The sequence below is a fragment of the Ursus arctos genome, unplaced genomic scaffold (assembly GCF_023065955.2).
Source record: "Ursus arctos isolate Adak ecotype North America unplaced genomic scaffold, UrsArc2.0 scaffold_10, whole genome shotgun sequence".
NCBI classification, from domain to species: Eukaryota; Metazoa; Chordata; class Mammalia; order Carnivora; family Ursidae; genus Ursus; species Ursus arctos.
In genome coordinates, this window is record NW_026622764.1 from 74,127,587 (window position 1) to 74,154,365 (window position 26,779).

General features: G+C 39.8%; 1 protein-coding gene across 5 annotated transcripts in view; it reads left to right on the forward strand.

Annotated features, from left to right (window-relative positions):
* The window catches only part of SACS (sacsin molecular chaperone), an 89,945-nt gene that overhangs the window by 36,349 nt on the left and 26,817 nt on the right, over positions 1–26,779 (forward strand). For 2 of the 5 annotated variants that reach the window (XM_044381695.3, XM_044381693.3), the window contains exons 3-7: positions 7,241–7,391; positions 11,573–11,660; positions 12,603–12,688; positions 18,749–18,860; positions 24,646–24,792. In XM_044381695.3, the coding sequence (XP_044237630.2) occupies positions 7,241–7,391; positions 11,573–11,660; positions 12,603–12,688; positions 18,749–18,860; positions 24,646–24,792 (584 nt within the window). Of the gene's footprint in view, positions 1–6,921; positions 7,127–7,240; positions 7,392–11,572; positions 11,661–12,602; positions 12,689–12,884; positions 12,973–18,748; positions 18,861–21,252; positions 21,342–24,645; positions 24,793–26,779 lie in introns of those variants that run through there. The other 3 variants (XM_044381694.3, XM_044381696.3, XM_048215499.2) reach the window with 3 other exon arrangements.

Consider the following 26,779-nt stretch of genomic DNA (forward strand, 5'->3'; position numbering starts at 1 on the left):
TGAGTTAAGGAGAATGAACTAGAATAGCAAATTTTGTTTTTTTTTTTAAATCATATCCTTACAGTTTGCCTTTGCGTAAGGGTTGTTTTCTCAATCACCAACATTATCCTAAAGCTTCCTTCAGTATGCTTTCTCACTTTGCATATTTGGTTCCATTCTCAGACGACATCAAGATGAACAGTATCCCAGCCCATGTCACGTTCCATTGTTTGCCCACCATGGTTCATCACAGGACTGATTTCTGCTTTGTGTATCATTTATCTGTGTATTTATTTATTTTCTGTCTCCCCATTATGAAAACGTGAGCCTCATAGGAGCTGAGTATTGTTTTGTTTAACTGCTGTAATTCTGGTATACTGTGGTGTCTGAACTTTGAGTTAATGAATATATAATTATATGCACCTCACATATATATATATATATGTATATATATATATATATATATTTTTGTTGTTGTTGTTGTTGCTTTACATGCTAATCGTATTTTTTCTTCTCTTGGGCTTTGTGAGAACCCAATTTGAATCATTCTTATGGCTAGTGTGTATCTAAGGTAAGAAAGTGCTAAAATAAATTGCTTCCTACCTCAGTTTTGATGGTGATATTGAATACCCAAGTGTTTGGGGACAGACCCTCCCACATATACACAGTTACAGAGAGCCTCAGAGCACATTCTGTGACTGAGATCCCCGCTTAGCCAGAGGACAGAGAGAGAAGTTTGGTAGAGGATTTTTGGATAGACATGTTGCCAAGTGGACAGGATTAAAGGGGTTTACCTCCTTTGCATTAAGCTTGGTGAACCACAGTGAGAACTTGGAACTGGGGTCGAGGCCAATTCAGGCCTGGGGCCCAAGAACTCTGAGGCAGCAGGAGGGAGGTGGCTGTATTGGCAATGGCATTGCCCAAGCTTGCTGGGCAAGGGGCATGAGAGAATTTTCCATAGAAGACACCTGAACTAAGTGGAAAGCATCAGGTTGGGGCTTCTTCCATAGGGTCTGCTTGAGATAGGGCCAGAGCAACCAGAGGCGGGAGGTGACATGGAGCTCCTTAAGGTTGTGGATGGATTCATGAGTGATCACTCAGTATAGAAATGCTTTTGCCTCTCTGCTGAGGTCCTCAGTGACAGGACTTTTCAAAGAGTCCCACAGGAGAAATGCTGAGCTTAATCGCCTGCCAGACCCACAGGGCTCAAAACCACCCAGCCAAGGAGCAGCCCATCCTCCTGTCTTTCCTGTGTCCACAGCTTTGGCCTGCATGTGGTTGAATCACAACTACTATTTGGGGGAACAGGGAGAGAAAAGAGACTGCCTACCTCCCCCTGGAAGGCAGGCAGCATCTGACTACAGGACTTAGTGTGGGGCATTGATGGCAACATCAAGGAGAAGCTGACCTTTATTTAGTGATTTTGCCTGGAACTTATTCTGTTAGAGAACTGAAACTATATTTTGTAACTTAAAGTGACCTCAGGACTGTCATTATATAAAAGTGAGCAGAAAAAAATCATAGAATTTACCCAAATCATGCCATCCCAAGGCAAAGAAAGATTACTTGCATGAAATATTTCCCCCGACTATCCTTTTAAAAAATGTGTCTTGATATGTCACTAATCAGGCTTTAAAAAACTTACTAGTTACATTGTTTTCTAATATTTCTGTAGATACTTTAAAAATAAATTTGCCACGTATATTAGAGCAATGTTGTAGATAGTGTTGTAGACTGATCAGACAGTCACTCGGAAAACCCTGTTCTCTTGCTTGAACCTTCTATCATAGAGGCTTGGTTTTCCCTGCCTTCCTTGCAGCTCAGAGTGGCCAATGAGAGAGAATAGAAGTCTGCTGGGAAAATTCTTGTTTTTCTGCTAAAGCAGGTAGAAATGTTTTCTTCCCTTTCCCCCCTTCCTCCTACATTGAATATGGATATATTAGAGCTGTAGAGCCATTTTCTGACAAGGAGAGCCCCAAAACATCACTGGGAAGCAGGTCTTGACATTGTCAAAGAATGGCATTCCTCCAGACTTTCTGACATGTGAGAAAAACAAACCTTTATCAGTTTAGCTACTGTTAGGTAATCAGTTACTTGCAGCCCAAAGCATTTTGAACAGGCCCCAAAACAAAACAAAACAAAACAAAACAAAACCTCATTGACTGATGTTAGGAGTGAAGTTGCCATCGACCTATATGCAGTCATTCATTCACCTCTCAAACATCTTAGCAACATTTATTGAATATTACTCTGTACTCAGCTCTTCAGGTACAAAGAGGAATGCAAAGGTGCTCTGGGTTGCAATGAATAAAAATTAACAATAGTCAATAAAAATGTGACATGTTCTATAATACCAACAGTGAATATACAAAGTACACATTAGATAGAAAGAATCCCAGGGAAAGCTGGGACGAGTGGTCATTGGAGGAGGACCTAGGGATATGTCAGATGGAAAGTGATGGGAAGGGAAGTGCAAGTAGGTGAGGACAATACAGGCAGGGTACATGGGGGAGCTAGGCAATGTGAAGTGATTGTATTCTGTGAATATTATAATTTAATATTAATAGTGCCCAGGCTCTGGAGTTGGACTACAGATCCTGGCTGTCCTACTGGCTCTCCCACTGATAGCTCTGGAGGTACAAGTAAAATGTTTAGTTTCATTTTCTCTATCTGAAAATGAAGGTTTTATGTACTCCGTGGGGTTGTCGGGAAGATCCGATGAGTTAAACCACAAAAGGATTTTAGTAGGTGCCTGGCACGTTGTAAGTATTCACTAAGGGTTACGCATTATCATAAGCTGGTCGTGGGGACAGACGGTGGGGTGCCTCAGAAGAATCTGAGAAGGTTGACCAGGACTTGGTTGTGATGGGCCTTATATGTCATGCATAATAACCTGAACTTGATCCTACAGGCATCAGGAAATTCTTGCAGGTTCTGGAGCACAGAGACAAATAAGGGCTAACTAGTTGTCAAATCCTACAGGCAATTTCCCTACGTGATCCTTGGCACTGCTGATTCCTTTCTTGAAGGTTTTTAGTTAATCTCACAGATACCCTTTTTTTCTTGGTTTTGTTCCTGTACTAAGTCTTGTCTCCTTCCAAGTCATCCTCAGTTCTGTCACCTGAGGAATCTTTATAGTGTAACTATGATCACCTAACCTGATTAAAATTTGAAAGTGGCTCCCACATAACTCCGGAGGTAACATAATGGAGACTTCATGACCATATTCCCACAAACTGCTCTCGGATCACATTTCCTGTACCTTTACATGGATCTTACCCTCTGACCCTGTCATATGGAGCTACTTGTAATTCCTCAGCTTTATGGCTATTTTTTTGACTCCATGATTTCGTAGGTGCTATTTGCTCTCCCTGAGAGATTTTTTCCTTTTTCTGTTTGGCTTATGATTTTTACTCAATTTTTAGGACTTCAGTGTCCTAAAGCCTGCCCACAATATCCTCATCTTTTTATTTTCAAGCTAAACAGCCTTGCGCTGACTCATTAAACAAAGGAATAATGATTTGTCATTCTTTTGTCTTTATATAACTGGCAAACATTCTCCAGAAGGGACTAATTTATTGTTTCCCAATGATCAAAGACATACTATTAGGCACATTCCATTTCATAAAATCACGAAGCGTCGTTTCAGGGGAAATTACCTCTCAGCCTTGAGCTACACTTCGAGACTACAGTCCACACGGTGAGAATGAACTAGAATAAAGGAAGCCCAGTTACTGTTTATAAATTTTTACATTGGATTGGACTGGAGTTTTGGTTGTTACCCTGGGTAGGGTTTTCAATTATTAAGATGAGTCATTTGAGGGACCGACTGGGACTGGATAATTTTTATGATCTAGGAGTGACGGGCAAGCTAGGGCCCAGGTCGTACTGGTTCTGTCATCCAGGGAAAGGGAAAGAAAGAAGCACCAGGGTAAATTAAAGTGGGACTCCTGAGAAGGAATAACATTGTTTTCTGCTGAGTCTGGCTGTGCAATAAAATAATTTTATTTTATTCATCTCTACAACCGAAATAGGCTCCAAGGGTGGTCCCATGACTCCTTGTTTTTTACAGAGTCTGGACTCATTCATTCTAAAAGAAGAGACTAAAGTTTTGGCTTCTTGCTGCTCTGCATTTTATAATGTGCTCCTACAGAAGGAGTTAAGGCTCAGTTACACATTTATTAGAATACATCTAATAAGGAGGGCACGTATTGCATGGTGCAGTGGGTGTTAATATGCAAGTAATGAATCATGGAACTTTACATAAAAAACTAATGATGTACTGTATGGTGACTAATATAATATAATAAAAAATATTATTAAAAAAACGATACATCATTTCTGCAAATTTCTTTCTCAACTTAAATTGGGGTTGAAAGTTCACGAACAAAGATATTTATTGGTCAGTGTACTTTTGAAAAATTAAAATATTTTTGTAAGTATCAATAGGGTTGAGCAGCCTAAGACATTTCTTCTCAATGGAAAATTAGGCAGTTATTAGAAATACAATTTCTACAGTGATAAAAATACGGAAAAACACAATGCACCCATAGTATTATTGTAATCATATAAAAAAACCCCTTAAATTAATAGCAATGGGGAAAAATGTTGTTTGTATTGAGGTGTTAGAATAATGTGTAATGTTTGAGCTTCTATCTACTTTCCTGTATTTTCCAGATATTTAATCATTCCTTTTTTCTCCCTTTCTTTTGGCCCCACTTTCTTTTTTTCAATTATTCCTTCCTTCCTTCCTTTCTCCCTCCCTCCCTCCCTCCCTCCCTCCCTCCCTCCCTCCCTCTCTCCCTCCCTCCCTTCCTTCCTTTCCTCATATTTATTGAACATCTATTCTGTGTTAGGACCTTGTTCAGGCTCTGGGAAGCCATCAGCAAACAGAAAACACATCAGTTTCAACTTTGCTTTTGCTGGTGGGTTGGGGAGGAGAAAAGCTGAGGAGGGGCAACAAGTGGGAGGGGATGGTACTAAATCCAGGTCAAAGATGACGGACACATGGACTGCAACTGTTGCTCTATCCCCCTTTCTTCTCATGTAACCTTTTTATGGATAACTTCATTTTCCTGTTTCATTCAGGCCTCTTCTCAAATGTCAGCTCTTAGAAAGGAGTTCTAGGACCATCTTAGTTCTTTTCTTCTCTTCTCGTGTCCTGCCCCAACTCCCTCCCCCCACTTTTAAATGGTACTTATCCCTACTAGGCTGACATCATAGGATGGATTTATATATTATTTATCTATTTGTTTATTGTTGTCTTCCTCCCCTAGAATGCAAGCCTGAGATGGGGACTTTGTTTTGTTCATTGTCATTTAGAAATGAGTTATTCTAGGAAATAGGAGAGGTTTAATATTATCTGAATGATTAAACAAATGATTTCTAAATCTATATCCTTAGCTTTGAAATCTCCTTTGAGATTTATTTGTATTTCTCATACGGACTAACCCTTTAAAGTGTATCCTGAATATACTTCAGACTCCAGATATGCAAAGGTATTCATGATCAGTCCCCTTTTCCAGCCAAATCTGCTTCACTTCTTGTGAAATCCTCCCATTAAGATCATATCTTTCTCTCAAGGCTTCACCTCTGCACCACATCATGTTTGCTGGCCCCCTAGGAGAGAGCATAAGGAAAGCAGGTAGACCTGGGGGTTATCAAAGGATTTTAGGTGTGGAGGATTTGTCCTGGAGGAGTTGTGCTGTGACAATATAGTAGAAGGGTGAGAGCTCATTCTTTCTACTTGCTAATATTCTAATGCATTTACATGTATAGTCTTGTCTGACTGAAAGAGTAAATATTTATCCATTAGGGTTTTCTGGCCTAATCTTATACTGAATTAGCTATTCTCTAATTGTTTGTGCTCACTTGTTCCAAGTAGGGAAAGAGCTGCATGATTTACAGACTTTCTTTTTTAAATACGGTTATAGGAAGGGGTGGAATAGCTGTATGGGTGCTTTATTATTACTGATAATGAGTTCTGAGTAATATTTTTTTGTGGAAGAGGGGGAGAAGTGATAATTGAAAAACAGTAAATTAGTATCATTTTTTTGTGCCAACGCTAAAATTTAATTCTATTCTGGGTATTTAAGCAAGAAGCACCCAAGTTTACTTGTTCAGGACATAGCATTTGAATTGTCTTAACAGATGTTGCCCCCCTCCCTTTTTTCGATCTGTCTCATCTATACCTATGAGAAATAAGCCAGAGGCAAAGACTGATCTTTTCTGAAGGCTCATTCAGCTACGTATACTTTCAAATTACAAGGCAACGTTAGTTACTCTGGGGTGACTCCATCAACTTTAAGACTGGGGTTTCTGATTTCAAGGAGCTTGCAGGTGTGATGGGAAAACAGGCTACCAACAATGAAAGATAATGTTGCCAAAATAAGTTACATGTATTTTAACATGTCATAGGATACGTTCATGTGTATAATCATCTATTACTTTCTTATTGGCACTCCTACCTCTAGCAAACTGAACCACTGATCCTATTTTTGTGCCTTAGAAACAAAGGGGAAGCCGTGAAAGACGCTTGTGTTCTGCAATCACGTTTCCCGCTGTGCCCAAGAGGCCACCATAGATCTTACTTGCAGACGCTTCCAGAGATTAAAAAGTCTTTAGAGGCGAAGGAGACGTAGGCCCTAGGAATGTCTACTTCTGCATTTCCTGGTACTGTTGAACTCCACCAGGGAAAATACACGTCTTCCCTCAATGTATGTTCTGCATAGACAATTAAGTGTTTCAGGTCTTCCCGGGCCCCTGCGCGGAGGCGGGCTCGGGCGGCGCGGGGCAGGGCCTGCAGGCGGGGCGGGGCGCCCACGCTGCTAACGGTCCAGGCGGGCGAGCGCGTGCCCGCGGGCGGCTCCTCCAGGGGCCCTGCCGGCCGGGAGCGCGCCGCTGCTGCCGGCACTGGCCCCGCCCCCGCGGCCGCGGCTTCCTCTCGCATTTCCAGCTCGGCTGGTGCCGCTGCTCCCCGGGGCTGCGGCTGAGCCCGGCCGGGGCGGCGCCCGCCTGCGCCATGAGGATCCCGCGCTCGGGGCCCGCTCCGGGCCTCTCGGTGCGGCGGCGTCGGCCGTGAGTAGGCGCGGCGCTCTGGGGCGGACGCGGGCCCGCGCTCGCCGAGGACGCTCGCGATGGGGGACAGGTAACCCTGCCCGGGCCGGGCCGAGCCCAGGGCCTCGAGGCTCCCCGCCACCGGGACCCTGGGCGGGAGGGCCCCCACGTGGCCCCACTGAAGGTCCTTTTGCCTTTTGCACAGGTGGCTCCGGGTGACCGTCCTCCCCGGCTGCGTGGGCTGCAGGACCGTGGCCGTTCAGGCGTCCTGGACGGTGCGCGACATCAAGGAGCGCATCTTGACCGAGACGGGCTTCCCGGTGTCGGAGCAGCGGCTGTGGCTCGGCGACAGGGAGGTATGGCCCGCCGATCCCCTCTCCTTAGTAGGACGATGGGCCCGCCTCTATGCTCCGGGTTGTAGCGCGTCCACTAGCTATCAGTAGGCTCGCTGAGAGTGAAACTGAACGGGTTTTATTCCCATGTCGTGGAAGGCAGATAGATGCTCAGTTAATGGTCACCCTGGAAATAATGCTTTGTACATAACACGAACAACATCAAACGGGTATGTTCTCATCATTACTTGTAATTTTAATTGATTTACCATTTCAACATTTGTGTCACCCTGCCCCCTGCCCGCCGTTTTGTCTGAATCTTCACTTCCTGAAATTAAGATACTTTTTCAATGGGCTTTATAGTCAGAGGGTTTTTGTTGTTGTGGTTTACTTGTTTTGAAGTGACTTAACCATTACTCACGTTTTTCCTAATTGTGTTGTACTTTTAGCTGGAGTATTTTCACCTTTAATGTCTTAGAGGTTCCCCTCAGTTTTGAATCATAGAAATTTAGGGCTGAAAGGATCTTCGGACTGTATTATAGAAGCTGTTATTTTGAGGAATACATGCTCATTAAAACTTTTGAGTTGCAAATGAATGAGAGCAAAACTTTGGAAGATAGCAATATTTCATATTGTCATATATATACTGTAAGGTTAGTGAAAAAGCTAAATTTTCTCAAAGGAGGAGTTAAATGGAGGCATTTTACTGAAAATTAACTTCTTCGATCCTTAAAATTTATTCAAATTTTATGTGATAGAAGTTCATTTCCAGGTTTTAAAGAGGTAAAAATGTTAATAAATATATAAGGACACTGAGCCATACAGAATGACATTTCAGGTGTTGGATTTGTACCCAGTACAAACATTGGGGAAGTACTTGATACCTGTGATTTTTAATCCCTCAATGTAATCTTGACCTTCTGTGTACCTGGGTCCACACCATGGTCTCTTGACCACTTAGACACAGACTTTCAGTTAAACTGCTGTTATGTTCCTCCACAGCTCAGCCCTCCTTACCAGCTCCCCAACGTGTTTGGTGGCATTCAGACAGTGACTTGATTGAGGACTTTGGACAGAATCTAGGAGCAAAGTTTGTCATTCTTACCTCTTTTTTCTGGGCCCATCTCTGCCTCTTAGCCTTCCTTGTATACTCTTCTGGTTCTATACCTCCTTCTTTGGTTACTCCCCTGGGTCTGCTTTGTCATCTCGTCCCTTACATGTGTTCATACCAAGAGGCTCAGTCATGGCTCAGTGTTGCCATTAACAGTGTTCTTGGAGGTGTCTGCAAAGCATTGGTAGTGGATGGTGAATGTGGCTATGGTGCATGGAATGTTTCAGATTGAGTGGATGGGTGGGTAGGGTTCTGGTTACGAAACTTGTGTTGTCCTGAGCTAGGGAGTTCTAGACTATGACTGACTATAGAGGTGAAACTGGAAAGAAAGAATATACAGCACACTTCGGAGAAGTATGATTATGGCAGTTTGGTACCAAATGGGTGTGCACATGTGTGTGCTTGTGTGCATGTGTGTAGTGTAATGGGGTAGATGTAAAATAAGACAGAAGGTCTTGCCAAGGATGTTCACAAGCCTTGAGACAGACTCAGAAATAATGGAATTCTAAATATGTCAGGGTAGGAAGGAAACAAAAGCTGTTGAGGACTCCTTGTCACTCACTGGTTTTGGTTGGTACTGGACATAGTAAGAAGTAGGCACTCAGTACTTTGTCTTTCTGGGGCATCTACTCTCCTCTTTCTCCTTATCTCTCTTTTGTTTTCCTGGCCTGGAAGTGGAATTTTTAAGTTTACCTCCTGTCTCATGCAGAGACGGAAACTATTCATTATAGCTGTGTATCTCCCTGATCGTTTTTCCTCTTGTACCAAATGTGGTCGAGCCTCAAATCAGGAGGTTTGAAATATTACTTAACTTTCCTGTCCCTTAATTGATCAAAAATGTCCTTTCTGTCAACTCTTGAATCTTAGAACCTCCTTGTGTCCTTGACCGCTGAACAAAGGAAGAGGTGTTGGGAGATCCAATTGTAATCAATATTGTATTGTTTGCATAGTAATTTGGAAATAGTTATTGTTTCATGGTAAATGAAAATGAGCATGTCTGAGGTTTTTGAGGGAGGTTGAGGCTGACATGGACGGAAATCCAGATGTTCAAATCATTTTACAATCACTCTGTTTTAAAATACGTGTGTAAGGACTTAAATGGGCAACTTTATTTCATTGCCTCTGGAGATGAATAGGACCAGTGCGACTTTGGTCGGTTGGAGTGATTTTGGGTCTAGGAAGGAGAGAGGCCCAAGCAAAATCCTTTAATCTTGGCAGACTCAGGAGGAGAAAGCTGATAGCACTGCTGAGGTCAGTTATCTATGCTGCTTGATTTCTCTCTGGGAGAATCACTTCGCTGTAGATAGGTCACTGATTACAGTCCACCGAAAGCATTCACAGTCAGACTCACATAGTCGGTTACATCTGTTTTTACTAACATTTTACTGTGTCTTCTTCCTTTTCAATTGAAGTCTCCTTTAAGACCTGCAAACTTCTTCCTGCCTAAAAAATTTCCTTCCTTCCTCTCTTCCTGCCTTTCTTCCTTCAGATGTACCTTGGCTATTACTAAATTGGACTAGTAATCCTTGCTTATGCATGGCTCTCTTTTAGTAACTAATCAGTTAGTTAATTAACTAACAATAGAATGAACAACCAAGATGACATCATCCAACTGGAGAATGAGAACACTGTTAATAGTTTATATTTACCTCTGTGCTTCTCCTCCCCAGCCTGTGTGCCTGTCTTTTTTCCCTTACCCCTTCGTGTTTATTATTTTGTTGCCTGTTTTTGTAGTTGTTTTAATAGTTTTATCATAAGTGTGTGTATGTGTGTGTGTATATGATATATACCTATGTATGTATCGATCTATATACGTGTATGTGTATAACCTAAATATATAACCTGAATGATATACTGTTTACTTTTACTTGTTTATGAACTTTATAAAAAGTTTGTTATTCCATATGTAGTAACCTGGAATTAGCTTTTTCACTCAATATTATGTTATGAATATTCATGCAAAGTTATGTACAGTTTAGTTAATCCATTTTTCTCTGCTGTATGATATTCCACTATATTAATATGTCATAGAATTGGGTTGTTTCTGAGATTTTTGTGGTTAACAACACAAAATAATTACTATTCTTATCCATATCTCCTATGCAGGGAGTTTTTTCGGGCCTGCTTTAAGATTCAGTGGGAATATGTATATGAAAGTGCTTTATAAGCTGGGAGCTGTAACAATGTGCTCAGATATGTATTTTAGAAATGGGGACTAGAATGATGATACACAGAGAGTAAGGAAACCAGAGGTGAGATCATTATAAAAATCCAAGAAATATTAGGAGTCTGAGCAATTGGAAATGGGAGAAGAACAGGTTAGGTCTGAGAGAAATTGGGAATGTACTTGCTGGAAACTGGAGGGTAATTGGATGTGTGGTTTGCAGAGAGAGAGAACTTCTCCCCACGGTTCCCTCTACAGTGAACAGTTAGGAGGTGCCCCTGTTAATTGAGATACAAGGTAGAAGATGAGAGATAAGGGTTTGGAAGGAAATCCAGTGAGGTCACTTTTGACAGTTTGAGCTTTAGGAAGGATATCAGTGTGGTATGGGTGGTAGACAGTGGGAAATAATGAATATTTGATATGGTAAATGATGTCATTCACACCTTGTTGAGGAGTGTAAGTTATGAAGGTGATTCTTCAGGTGAGCTTTTGAGTAATGATTTGCAGACCGTTGACCTGTGAGAGGTCATTCCATAGTAACACTTGAGTGCGGGAGAATGTCGATCTGGCTTTGGCTTCTGAGTGGTACACTTTGGAAATGTGAAAAGAATAATTTTGTTTATTTTAATGATTCTGATTCATCATAAAAAATTTAAGTTCTTTTGAAGCAGGTCTCTATTTGTAATTATTTAAGGAAAAATCTTTTAGGTTTAAGTTAAAATCCTTTAGGTTAAGAAAAACCCTTTAATTAAATAAAATTGTTGACTAAATTTCTGTTTTTTGAAATATTCACTTCTCCAGAGCAACTTATTTCCTGATGAGAATGGTTAACAAACATTATTTCTTAAATGAAAAAAAAGACGAGGTAGTTTCTAATGTACAGTTTTAGGAACAATAATGCTTTTCGTACATTTTCTTTTCTTTTTTCAGTTACCTGACTGGATCAAGATTGGAGATCTGACTTTCAAAAATTGTCATCTTTTTGTAAACCTTCAATCAAAAGGCTTGAAAGGGGGAGGTATTACATTGATTTTACTGGGAGCGTATGCCATTTTTAGTTGCATAAAGATTATATTTTAAAAGTGAAATGAAAGTATATTCCATGGGATGAAATGAGGGGGTATCCGGGCCGGAGGAAAGCAAGGGTAGATGGAGCTGGTGAATTGTAAGAATGTGTGGGGTATCATGCCCTGTGGAGCAGAATCTTGCTGGGGCTTGCTCCTCTTGGCACTGTGTTTGGCACTGTGCCAAAATGATGTCGATAAATTTGTAGTGATGATTTCATTGTTTTAAGCACAGAGTTCTTTTTTAATGATACACAGATTTTTTTTCTTTTTTTTTTTTTCTGTGCATCTGAAAAGTTAACTTTTCTTTTCCCATCCTCTCTATACTTGCCTGTCACCACCTCTCTGAAGGCAACCGGGTCAGTCAGTTCTATGATTCTCTCAGTTAGGAAATGCCTAAGGCTATTTGAACTGGACCGCCACAGGGACATTGACTATGCCGATCTCAGAATAATCAGAACATTGGTTGAGTTTGAGAATATTAACAATGTCATGATAGACACCGCTATCTCTGGCTTATTGTTTAGTGGCAAAGTACCTACAAAATGATGCCATTATTTCACTTGCTTTGGAAAATGGCAGCAATCCCTGCCCTCACCTCCTGCCATGCTTTTTATTTTTGAATTAATAATCTTTTGTGATATATAGTCTATTTCTGAACATTTTTTTAAAACCTGAATTTTGCAGTTTAATTAAAAGTCTTGAGAGTCGATAAATTGATTCCGCTTTGCTTTCTACTCAATCTTAGGTAGATTTCCATACCTGAGTGCTGCAGTAAAATGTATAAAGTCATAACTTGTATAATTTTACTATGTCTTAGAACCAAATAACCCAGTGGTAATAGTCATGGGATTTTTTTTTTCTAAATCATTTTTTAAATGTGTTATGGATTTTAGGTCGATTTGGTCAGACAACTCCACCACTTGTTGATTTTCTCAAGGACATTTTAAGAAGATATCCAGAAGGAGGACAGATTCTTAAGGTAGGGCATGTGTTGTGTACATGTGTGAATTTACTTTGATAAAAATGAGATGGAGTAAAATGAATTGGAAGTCCTAGTAGTGTTTCACTTTTTAAAAATTTTGTCTATATTTAAATAGCAGTATTTATTTCCCTCTGTGCCTGCAGTGCATATGCTGGATAGGATGGGTTGAAAATGCAGCCATTGTAAATACTTGAGGTTTCAGAGTCAGAGGAACTCACTAAGTTGTTGTGTGCTGTGATCAAGACACTGTTGCTCTAGGGACACTCTTTTTGTCATTTTACGTAAGTATATAGTGTAATTTTATAAATGTTATGTGAAACATCTTGCAGATACTTTACAAAACAACCTGTTGACTAGATGAACAAAATAATGCAAAACCTGCATTCAGGGGCCATGAACACATTTGACCCCTGGATTTAGAGATTTGCCTTTTAGGAGAATTTATTTAATAGGATAATGATTTTAGTTATTTGTTTCTATTTTCAGTGTATTCTTTTAGTTTGAATATACTCATTGAATACCTGTCAAACAACCCAAAAAACTGAACAACCATAAAAGAAAGCAATAGTAGAAGATAACAGCAAAAATTAGATTTTGTGTTTAAGCCTAATGAGGAAACTCCTCAATTAATTGTAAGAGTAGATCAACTATCCTGCATTTTTCTTCTTGTTGATTTATTTAGTGTTTGATGCCTTTAACATCTTGGCCCTCATTATATTTCTGGTTTAGATGCTAAGTTTTTAGAGAGTAAGGATTAGGTGTGTTTAATTGAATTTAAATAGTCATACTCTGATAGGTGCTGATTGGGGGGATTGCTCCATCATTAGTGATTTTATTTTTTTGTTGTTTTTATTTTTTATTTTTTTATTTTTATTTCTTTTTTTGGGTTCAGGAGTAGAATTTACTATCCATCACTTACATATACCATCCAGTGCTTATCATAACAAGTGCCCGCCCTTCTTAGTACCCTCTACCTGTTTAGCCCATCCCCCCACCCACTTCCCTCCATCAACCCTGTTTGTTCTCTATCATTAAGGGTCTCTTATGGTTTTTTTTCCTTTTATTCACTTCCTACACATTCATCTGTTTTCTTTCCTAAATTTCACATGTGAGTGAATCATACAGTATTTGTCTTTTTTTGCCTGACTCATTTTGCTTAGCATAATACACTCTAGCTCCATCCATGTTGCAAATGGCAAGATTTCATTCTTTTTGATGGCTGAGTAATAGTCCATTATATGTATATACCACATTTTCTTTATCCATTCATCAGTCGATGGACACTTGGGCTCTCTCCCCTCGTTTGGCTATTGTTGATAGTGCTGCTGTAAACATCAGAGTGCATGTATCCCTTTGAATCTGTACTTTTGGATCCTTTGGGTAAATAGTAGTAATACTGTTGCTGGATCATAGGGTTGTTCTATTTTTAACTTTTTTAAGGAACCTCCATACTATTTTCCAGAGTGGCTGCATCAGTTTGCATTCCTACCAGCAGTGCAAGAGGGTTCCTCTTTTTCCACATCCTCGCCAACATCTGTTGTTTCCTATGTTGTTAATTTTAGCCATTCTGACAGGTGTGAGATGGTGGTTTTGATTTGTATTTCCCTGCTGATGAGTGATGTTGAGCATGTTTTCATGTGTCTGTTAGCCATCTGGATGTCTTCTTGGAAAAAATGTCTATTCATGCCTTCTGCTGATTTCTTAACTGGATTATTTGTTTCTTGGGTGTTGAGTTTGATAAGTTCTTTATAGATTTTGGATATTAACTGTTTATTAGGTATGTCATTTTCAAATATTTTCTCCCATTCCATAGACTGCCTTTTAGTTTTGCTCATCATTTCCTTGCTGTGCAGAAGCTTTTTATCTTGATGAAATCCCAATAGTTCATTTTTGCTTTTGTTACCTTTTCCTCTGGCAATGTGTCTAGTAAGTTGCTACTGCTGAGATCAAAGAGGTTGCTGCCTGTGTTCTCTCCTGGGGTTCTGTTGGCTTCCTGTCTCACTTTTAGGTCTTTCATCCATTTTTAATTTATTTTTGGGTATGGTGTAAGAAAGTGGTCCAGTTTCATTCTTCTGCATGTTGCTGTCCAGTTTTCTCAACACCATTTGTTAAAGAGGCTGTCTTTTTTCCATTGGATGTTCTTTCCTGCTTTGTTGAGGATTAGTTGACCATATAGCTGTGGGTCTGTTTCTGGGTTTTCTATTCTATTCCATTGAGCTGTATGTCTGTTCTTGTGCCAGTACCATACTGGCTTGATGGCTACAGCTTTGTAATAGAGCTTGAAGTTTGGAGTTGTGTTGCTTCCAGCTTTGATTTTCTTTTTCAACATTACTTTGGCTATTTGGGGTCTTTTGTGGTTCCATATAAATTTTGGAATTGTTTGTTCTAGCTCTGTGAAAAATGCTGATGGTGGGGTGCCTTGGTAGCTCAGTCAGTTGAGTGTCCAACTTTTGGTTTTGGCTCTGGTCATGGTCTCAGGGTTGTGAGATCAAGCCCTGCCTCGGGCTCCAAGCTCAATGGGGAAGTCTGCTTGTGTTTTTCTCCCTCTCCTTCTGCCCCTCTCCCTACTCATGTGTGCACACACTGTCTCTCTCTAAAATGAATAAACCTTAAAAAAATGCTGGTTATATTTTGATAGGGATTGCATTAAATGTGTAGATTGCTTTGGGTAGTGTTGACATTTTAACAATGTTCTTCCAATCCATGAGCGTGGATTTTTTCCCCCATTTTTTTGTGTCCCGTAAGTTTCTTTTCTAAGTGTTCTTTAGTTTTCAGAGTACAGATCTTTTACCTCTTTGATTAGGTTTATTCCTAGGTATCTTATGGCTTTTGGTGCAATTATAAATGGGATTGATTCCTTGATTTCTTTTTCTGCTGCTTCATTATTGGTGTGTAGAAATGCAATAGACTTCTTTACATTGATTTTATATCCTGTCACTTTATTGAGTTCGTATATTAGTTCTAGCAATTTTTTGGTGGAGTCTTTCAGGTTTTCTACATAGAGTATCATGTTGACTGTAAATGGTGAAAGTTTGACTTCTTCCTTGCCAGTTTGGATGCCTTTTATTTATTTCTTTGTGTTGTCTGATTGCTGAGGCTAAGACTTCCAGTACTATGTTAAATAATCATGGTGAGAGGGGCTATCCCTGTCTTGTTCCTGACTGTAGGGGAAAAGCTCTCAGTTTTTCCCCATTGAGGATGTTATTATCTATGGGTCTTTCATAAATGGCCTTTATGATATTGAGGTATGTTCCCTCTATCCCTACTTTGTTGAGGGTTTTTATCAAGAATGGGTGCTGTATTTTGTCAAATGCTTTTTCTGCATCTATTGAGAGTACCATATGGTTCTTATCCTTTCTTTTATTAATGTGGTATATCATGTGGCTTGATTTGCAGATATTGAACCACCCCTGTAGCCCAGGAATAAATCCCACTTGATCGTGGTGAATAATTCCTTTAATGTACAGTTGGATCCTATTAGGTAGTATCTTGTTGAGAATTTTTGCATCCGTGTTCATCAGGGATATTGGCCTGTAATTCTCTTTTATAATGGGGGTCTTTGTCTGGTTTTAATCAAAGTAATGCTGGCCTCAGAGTTTGGAAGTTTTCCTTCCATTTCTATTTTTTGGAACAGTTTGAAAGTAATAGGTATTCACTCTTCTTTGAATGTCTGTTCGAATTCCCCTGGGAAGCCATCTGGCCCTGGACTCTTGTTTGTTGGGAGCTTTTTGATTACTCATTGAGTTTCTTTGCCAGTTATGGGTCTGTTCAAGTTTTCTATTTCTTCCTGTTTCAGTTTTGGTAGTTTGTATGTTTCCAGGAATATGTCCATTTCTTCTAGATTGCTGAGTTTGTTGGCATATACTTTTTCATAATATTCTCATAATTGTTTATATTTCTGTGGTGTTGGTTCTGATCTCTCCTCTTTCATTTGTGATTTTATTTATTTGGGTCCTTTCTCTTTTTGATAAGTCTGGCTAGGGGTTTATCAATTTTATTAATTCAGAGAACCAGCTCTTATTTTCATTGATCTGGTTTTTTTGTTTGTTCATTTCTTTATCATTTATTTCTGCTCTAATCTTTATTACTTCCCTTCTTCTGCTGGCTTTAGGCTTTCTTTGCAGTTCTTTTCTAGCTCCTTAAGGTATAAGGTTAGGTTGTGTGAGACTTTTCTTGCTTCTTGAGGTAGTCCTATATTGCAATATATTTCCCTTTTAGGATTGCCTTTGCTATAACCCCAAGGTTCTGGACTGTCTTGCTTTCATTTTCATTTGTTTTTGTGTATTTTTTAATTTCTTCTTTAATTTCCTGGGTAACCCATTCATTCTTTAGTGGGGTGTTCTTTTAATCTCCATGTATCTCCATGTTCTTTTAATCTCCATGTATTTCCAAATTTTTTCTTGTGGTTGACTTCAAGTTTCAAATATTGTGGTCTGAAAATTTGCATGGTATGATCTCAGTCTTTTTCTACCGGTTGCGGCCTGATTTGTGACCCAGTATGCGATCTATTCTGGAGAATGTTCCATGTGCACTAGAAGAGAATGTGTATTCTGCTTTAGGATGGAATGTTCTGAATATATCTGTTAAGTCCATCTGGTCCAGTGTGTCTTGCAAAGCCACTGTTTCCTTGTTAATTTTCTCCTTAGATGATCTGTCCATTGATGTAAGTGGGTTGTTAAAGTCCCCTTACTGTTATTGTATTATTATCAATGATTTTCTTTATGTTTGTTTTTAATTGATTTATATGTTTGGGTGCTCCCAAGTTGAGGGCATAAATATTTACAGTTGTTAGATCTTCTTGATGCATAGACCCCTTCATTATGATATAATGCCCTTCTTCATTTCTTGTTACAGTCTTTGGTTTAAAATCTCTTTTGTCAGATATAAGTATGTCTACTCTGGCTTTCTTTCGGTGGCCATTAGCATGATAGATGCTTCTCTACCCCCTCACTTTCAATCTGTGTCTTTAGGTCTAAAAGGAGTCTCTTGTAGGTTTTGCTGTTGGCATTGCCATAGGATCAGTATAAGCTCTCCTTAATTCTTGTCTGTCCTCACCGCTCTCTCCCCTCATTTACTGTGAATAATACAGGGTAAATTATTGTGTTTTAAAGACCCATCCATTTAAAATATAACCACTTGATTTGGTTTGGTCTAAGTCAGAGCTTCTCCACGCAGTTATCCTTTGTTGACTTTTCCTTACTTTCGACAAGGTCCAGAATAAACAAGAGATAATATCTTGAGTTCAAGTTTGATGATTATGGTGCTGACTTTAAGAGTTGGACTCTTATTTCAGAGTCTGGTGCTCCCTTCAAATGGACCACAGTCCAGCCTGTTTTTGGTAGGCATGCAAAACTGATTGGGGTTGTTGAGACTGAGGATTTTTTTGTGGCTACCGATGGGTGTAAATCTTGTAGTTTGCTCTTTCCTTTCTGTGTTGCAGAGGTGTGACCACCCATCTGCCAAACAAATAACACTACTACCTTCCTTGTGAGAAAGGAATGAGTCAGTCCTGACTGTGAAGAAGCTTTCAGCTTTAGTGCAGTGGAAAGACAGGTTCATAACCCAACTTCTCAAGAATGCAGAATACTAATTGGTACACACATACATTTTTCCTAAAAGAAAGTAAGTTTGGTAAGAAAGTGATAAATAAAGGTCTGTATTTGGTAACTACCTTGGGAAGAAGATACCTGTCCCAGAAGCAGAACAATCCATGCAGCTTTCAGAAATGGAGTAATTTCTTTTGAATGAAGGCTTTGAGTAGATTATAAATAAGAGAGTTATAGTCTCAGGATTTGTATTTGGGGTGAGGAGATAGCAAGTTAAAAATCGCATTTTAGGTGTATAATTGGAGAAGGACTCACAAGCTTTCAACCAGACTCTCAATGCTTGTGACAATTAGATGCAATCACATCCCCACTGGATTTAAAGGTAACGATGCCAATAGTGGGTTCCTGTTACTTAAATGTAATTACTTTTTAAACGTTATACATAAATTTGAAGATGGGCAGGTTACTGTATTATTATTAAATATTATTTTTTGGTGTATTTCTTGATTAGGAATTAATTCAGAACGCAGAAGATGCGGGGGCCACAGAAGTTAAATTTTTATATGATGAAACTCAATATGGAACAGAGACTCTTTGGTCAAAAGATATGGCACAATATCAGGGTAAGAATCAATAATTAGCTAGGAACAAGGTTTGTTTTATGTGTGAACAGGTCATTTATAGTGATTTACAATACTCTGATGAACAGTCTAATTACCATGCATACTGTACTTCTTGGTATACTTAATTCCACTTTTTTGGATGTTTTTCTCTGCTTTTGATGGGCAGGAGTCTGCTAAGTCAGTATTTTTAGAGAACAAAGAGTAAAAATGTTGAAAGTCAAAGTAACAATGTAAATACATAAGCCTCTTATTCTATTCAGTGAACTTGTGAGTTATATTATTAGGAAGACAGAAGGACACCCTTTCCATATATGTAACACTTCTCTGCATTTAGAAAGAAGTATTATTTTCTACTTTTAGGGTACCCTTGACGTGTTTTGATGTGGGTTGGGAAGAAGGATTGAAGGAGACGAGAGAATAAGGAAGGACAATGAAAGGAAAGACAGTAAGAGAACCATAACCAATCAACTACTGGCCTACTCTTTGACGTGTTGTGCTCAAAAGAATGTTCATAACTTTTAGTGGAACTTAAAAGTCAATAGAATGATATATATGATACGTACAAACTACATATGATTATATATAATAGAATGACTATATATAATGGAGGGTTATTGAAAATGAGAACGATTGATTCAGACTTCCCTAAACAGACTTTTAAAGAGGTGTAAGTCATATATTTTTGAAAAGATGTTTTATGATTTAGGAGAGTAATCAACATTAATTGTTAAATACTTAAACATTATATATTTAACATTTACTAGAGCTGATATATTCATTCTTTGGTCAGATTTGTGATGGGCAAGTTGTACTTGTTTGTTGTGTGAAGACAGTGAGACCTAACATACCAGGAGGCTGCCATTCTAGACCTGACCCCTCCTGCCTTGGTGATGGGGGCAGGCTGTCTCTCTACCGTCTTCCAGTTTTATAATGAGAGGAGTAACAAGTCAGGTGTCCTGGTTCTAGGATTCCTTGATTTATTGTTAACTACTGTTGAAAGATACCAGATGTGGAGAGGAGGCTCTTGTTTAGGTCCTGGTCCTGCACAGGCCCACCACGAGGCATGTCTCCACTGGGCACCAGTTTGCCCGGTGACTGCTCCAATCTTCATATTTACTCACCATGATTAAGTAGATGGCCTCGCCCTGCTTAATTTCAGTCCACTCGTCTGTAAATGGTAATAAGAACAAAATCTGCCTCCAAGTTATTTTTTTTTAAAGATTTTATTTATTTGAGAGAGAGAGAGAGCACAAGTGAGCACAGAGGGAGAGGGAGCCTGATGCAGGGCTTGATCCCAGGACCCCAGGTTCATGACCTGAGCAGAAGGCGAACACTTAACCAACTGAGCTACCCAGTGCTCCTGCTTCCAAGTTATTTTGTGGATTAAATGGGTTTATCTGTGTGATAATTTTATGTCTTGTGTCATACTGATATTATTATGTATGTACCGTAGAGCCTAAAGGCAACAGTGTGAGAAGATCCTAGAAGTCTTTTGCTTCAAACTCCTACCTAAAGTCTAGGATTTTTTGCTTCCAGCCTTGACTTCACCTCATTTAAAAAAACAAACAAACAACAAAAAAATATATATATATATGTGTATATGTATATATGTGTATATACACACATATATATATATATATATATATATACATACACATACATATCAAAACCAGATTATTTAACTGTTTGTTAAAAACAGATTTATTAATTTGTGCATAAGTACAGTTGACCCTGGAAGAATGTGGGGGTTAGGGGTGCCAACCCCCGTGCAGTCAAAAATCTGTGTATAACTTCTGACTTCCCCAAAACTTAACTACTAACAGTCTATTATTGACCAGAACATCTTATCCGTAACGTAGTCAATTAACACATATATTGTATGCTATATGTATTATGTACTGTATTCTTCCAATATGGTAAACTAGAGGGAGGAAAATGTTAAGAAAATTGTAAAAAAAAGAAAATACATTTACAGCATTTACCAAAAAAAAATTCGTGTATAATCCGTGCAGTTCAAACCTGTGTTGTTCAAGGGTCGGCTATACACTTAGAGATAGGGTCTTTAAATTATTATCAGATGAGCTGATTTAAAATAAACTTGGACACATTAAAGTAGGAAGAAATCATCTTTGATACCTTTATTTATAACAAATATTTGCTCAATGCTCTTGGATATTTGAGAATGTCTCTCTCTTATGTTCAGATATAAATGTTGTCTTAGCTGGTATTATTGTCTTGGATCTTAGTTTTGTTTCCCTTTATTGATACTTAATTTTGCAAAAGAGAACTCTTCAGTCCACCTTGTTTTTGTTCTTTTTTATATAATCAGGTGACAGAAGACTCAATCTGTCAAATCAGGCGCATAGAAATGAGGAGATCTCACCCATTTTCACACCAGTAAGGATTTCAAGGATGTGGTTAATTAAGAGACACAGTGAAGGAAGTATGGAGAAGTCTTGGACTCCCAGCACCTCCTGCTAGGTCCGTTCATGCTGTGCTGGACACACCTGGGCCTACAGTTAGCGGAGATGGCCTCTGAGTGATGCACGCAGGCCATCACCTACACAAAAGGAGCTATTTCAGTGATTAAACATGTTAATGTTTTTCTCTGATAATTAAATAGCTTGTGACTTTTTCAGGGAGTTCTGTTTCATAAATCTGTAAATTCCAGGTTTACTTATAATAAGCAAGTTCAAAAAAGTATCCCCTGGACTCCTCTGCTAGCAGATAGTGTTTTTGCCCAGAGATCTGTCATCAGCATATTTACAAGGAGATTTGGCTGGGTTCTCCCTCTCTCTCTCTCTCCCCCTATTCCCTTTCAGGAGTAAGTAGATTGCAGGGCTGCTGCTCACCTTTCCTTCCCAGATAACTAACTTCTGTCTGAGAAAATTGTCTCAAGAGGTTTATTGTTTTGTTATTTCACTCTCAGAACCAAGAGGCACCTTTTCAATCAGGGTTGATTGGGGTATTTTAAAATTGACCTGCAAGATAGAGGTGGAGATTCAGTGAGATATGAGATTAAACCTCCAGGATGAGTATGATTTCAGGATGAGTATAATCAGGGGCGCCTGGGTGGCACAGCGGTTAAGCGTCTGCCTTCGGCTCAGGGCGTGATCCCGGCGTTATGGGATCGAGAGCCCCGCATCAGGCTCCTCCGCTATGAGCCTGCTTCTTCCTCTTCCACTCCCCCTGCTTGTGTTCCCTCTCTCGCTGGCTGTCTCTCTGTCAAATAAATAAATAAAAAAAATCTTAAAAAAAAAGATGAGTATAATCAGATAATACCGTGATTAAAATCTGAAATAACTGGATTATGCCTGCTAGATACAGAAGTCAGTGAAGAGCGATGCATAGTGCTGCCTCACCGGGTTGTTTGCTGGCTGAGTGGGCTTGTCTGAGCGCTGCAAGGTTTAGCACCGATTAGCCCGTGTATCAGGGCGCGCCCTGGAAGCCGGCGTTTGCGTGTGTCCGGCGCGCCCCAGACGCTGGCGTACGCGTGTGTCCGGCGCACCCCAGAAGGCGGCGTACACATGTGTCAGGGCGTGTTCTGGAAGGCGGCGTACACGTGTGTCAGGGCGTGCTCCGGAAGGCGGCGTACACGTGTGTCCGGCGCTCCCCGGAAGCCGGTGTACACGTGTGTCCGGCGCGCCCCGGAAGGCGGCATACACATGTGACAGGGTGTGTTCCGGAAGGCGGCGTACGCGTGTGTCAGGGCGTGCTCCGGAAGGCGGCATACACGTGTGTCAGGCGCTCCCCGGAAGCCGGTGTACACGTGTGTCCGGCGCACCCCGGAAGGCGGCGTACACATGTGTCAGGGCGTGTTCTGGAAGGCGGCGTACACGTGTGTCAGGGCGTGCTCCGGAAGGCGGCGTACACGTGTGTCAGGCGCCGTCAGGAAGCCAGTGTATAGGACAGTTCCACACACGGGGGTGTTGGTCGCCTGTCTCCTTCCTTCTAGTAGCTCAGTGATGGGTCCGATGGGAGACAGTTTTGGTGTGTCGTAAACCTTGGAGAGTGAGGATGTGAGGAGGAAATTCTTTTTCATTTGAAGCACTACTTTGTTTGAATTTGTAAGAACATGCATCTGTTCTGTAACTTGACAGATGTTTTCTAAAAGCAGCTGGGCCTCAGAGGGTTTTTGGGTTGACAGTGGAAAGGAAGGGAGGTCTTCCTCCAGGCTGGCAGCTCTGCTTTGCTCCCGGCCGGGGTTACCTCGTGTGTTCCCTGCTGGATTTCTAATTCCCTTCTGTAGACCTTCTAGTTATGCAGGTTCTTTCTGGATTCTGGCAGAGGTTCACTCTCAGTCCTGGTGTTCAGTGTTGTGAAGTTTTGTGGTCCCTGTTTCTGTGTCTTCATAGGTATTTTTAATGGACATTTGGAGTAGGCAGAACGAGACACTGTTCGCCAGATGCCCTCTTGGCCCAGTTATAGTTAGCTGTTGATGATTAAGATACTAATTTTATTAAGATTCCTATAATAATATTTTGCTAATCATAAGTACTTAACATGTCATATCCCACTAATGATTACAACAGTCACGGTATCTGACTGTTTAGGCCTTTACTCTGCTAGGCATTGTGCTGGGCCCTCATTTGTACTGTGTCATTTGAGCCTCCACACTTTGCGAGGCGACATTGTTCTCATCCTTATTTTACAGACTAGCAGTTGAGGAGACTGAGCCTTAAAGACTTTCGTTTGCCCGAAGTGATGAGTTGGTAATGGTAGAATTGGGTCAGAAATCTGGAGTCCACTTCAGCCCCTGCATGCTCCTCCTCGGAAGGGCCTCGGCAGTCTTGGCTACTTTCCTATCCATCCTTAGACTATTTTACACACAGCACCAGGCCATTTTTTGTAAAACAAAGGATGGCCAGCATCCTCATATCTGAGCTTGAATTTATAGGCACGTGAAGAGAAGCTTCTGGGGGTGCTGGAAGGTTCTCTGTGTTCATTTGGATGACATTTCCACAGGTTTATTTGCTTTGTAAGAATTCATCAAGCTGTGCACTTAAGATCTTTGCACTTTATATAAATTATTTTTAAATATAATTAATTACTATAGTTGAACATAGTCAAAGAATGTTAGAGATTCTGAAGTTTCAAAAAGTGGTGTTCCAAGAATATTTTGAATGATAAAGTCACATTATAAATGCAAATATTTTGAATTATAAAGATAACCTTTTAAAAGAACTACTTTGAAGACAGGGTAGTAGTATTCTGAAGTGCTGATTTTAAAATTTGTCACATTAATGGTTATTTTAGTTACACAGGTAATGCCTTGTATAGAAAAATCCACAGGCTGACAAAAACAGAAACAAACAAGGTGATTATTAACATGACTAAAGGATTATTTTTCTCTTTATGAAAAAATATATTAACAAGGTTTTTTTAGATAGCAAGTCTCCTTAGTACATTTATAGGTTATCCTGTTTACAAAATGATTTAAATATGCCATTTAGGAACAAATTTTATAAAGTAATACTATACTCTGATTAACTTCCTCATTTGCTCTGTGGTTTGGATGTCTAAGTATCATAAAATCCTTCATTTTTCCTTTTTGGAGTTCTGGCCAGCAATCATTTTTTTTTCCTGCTAGTTATTTTTTACCATTAGTTTGTGTTTTTACTTTTATTGTGAAAATCAGAATTATCATGCAGAATTCAGTCATTCCATTCACTTCTTTCTATCTTCCCATGGAATAAGCAGTTTTATGTAGAGGAAGCTCTTGACAGAGGACTGAACACCACAGCTTACTTCTTTCTGAATACTGCATGTGCGCTTTAACACGCAGGGCCGGCTCTGTATGTATACAACAATGCAGTTTTCACCCCAGAGGACTGGCACGGCATTCAGGAAATAGCCAGAAGCAGGAAAAAGGACGACCCCCTGAAGGTTGGAAGATTCGGAATCGGGTTTAATTCTGTCTATCATATAACAGGTATAGTATTTAGTTTTTGAGTCACGGTTGTGAAAATTATTTTAACCTATATTTTGTAATTTATTTGGTTAACTTTGGAGATGATACTTTGAAATTCATCTTTTCCACATTTTCTGGTGGCAGCCAGAAATATGCCAGTGAACTATCCATGTTTTCTAAAGTTACCATGGTCGATACACCAGAGCTTCATCATGTGATGCTAAAAGTTAATGTCGTGATCCGATGGGATCAGTGTAATATTATATAGTAAGTTATCTTACATGAGGTTTGAAATGTAGCTCTTGAAATGCCTATATAAATTGTTCCTACTCTAAAAAAATTTTACACTGAATATCTTTGAGTCAGACAAACATTTTCACAGATTTTCTTGTACATATTTTTAATTAGGAGATTAAAGAGGAAAGTATAATACTCAGTAGAATTGAATAACAAAGTGAAGATCTTTGATTCTGGTTTCTCAACATTTTCCTGATAAAAATTTTGCTCTTCTTTAACTTTTGAGTATTTTAAAGATTACTTTGAAATCATGTTTTGAATCTAGACAGAATATGAGGATTCTGGTTCATGGGTACAATAGGAAGTACATGAAACTTTTGGTGTAGACATCTCTAAGAGTAGTTGGCTATTCTTCCAGAGTCAGAGCTCTCAGTTTTTATTTACTGTAGTTTGTGCTAAGAAGTTTTTTTTAATGGGATTGGCACTTGCTATGGTTTAGTTTCAAACTCTGTTTGCATTTTGAACTTGCAGGAGGAGAGACTGAGCTAGCTGGCAGAGCTATAGCTATAGCTAGGGTAACCATATAACTAACTGTTCACACTGGAACACTCAGCAGAGTGGAAGACGGTGGTATCATTCTCAAACTGCTCGTCTGAATTGGAGCTGCAAGTGGGATGTTGGGTCACCCTCACTATAGTCCAGTTGTAGTAAGCGTCTATTTTGATTGCATTTATATTATTATAATATATTGTGTAATGTAAATTATATGTTAAATCATATCTCACAGTATTGTGTAACAACTATACACGAATGTTAATGTTGATGTGTTTATTTATGAGTTACCCCTCAGGCCTGTGACGTGTGGAAGTTTTAAAATTTTATGGGGGCACATAGGTGAATTGCATAAGCATGGAGACTGTTGTACAGGAATGAATTGTTTAGTCAGAGAGTCTAGCTGACTGCCAGCATCTGCAAATCACTGTGGATTTGTTTGTTCCCTGTTTGCGAATGAGCACGGTTATGTGGGACGGTATTAACTGGAGTGCTGTGCTCTAATCTGAGGATTTGCGAAGGTCATGCATTATGCTTTACAACTGTCAGGAATCTCTCTGATGTAATTTCAGTAACGGGAGTGCAGATGTGATGTAAAGGGAGTGCAGACGAGAGTGCCATCCCACCATTGTTGATGGATTTAGCGGCTGGGTTGGTGGATGTTACATTTCCTACTTAAAATACCTGGAAGTTTAGGAGTCCGTGGTTGTGACAGCTCAGCCTGCTGAAGTCCATAGCATCTGACATTCCTAGTTTTTCTGCCTCTGTGGAAATATTATTCTTTCTGTGGTTGAGAAACAGGTGAAACAGTTGCTATTGGTTTTAGGAGCCATGCTACATAAAAAATTTGTCTCTTGCAGCATTACGCTTAGGTTCCGTGTGGTGAGGTGTGCTCAGCATGAGAGGCACAGGGGTGGAGGCGAACTGTGGTGTGGGGGGGGGCTTGTTGTAGACTCACCCCAGGGCTTTTGCTCACCAAGTAACACGGTGGGCAGAGTCACCTGTGCGGTGATTTCTCTCCCCCTCTTTGCAGAGGATCTGTGGTTGAAATGTTTGAGTGTAGGATGCAACTCTTTGTATAATTGAGTTCAGGTGGCTGTGGGGGCCGAGTATAAATATCCAGATACCCTTTACATATGTTAATTGTTTAGTAGGTGTTTGAAGATTTAGCTTACGTTTTCACAGTAAGCATTTAAAGTTTCTCTGCCTTGTATTTACT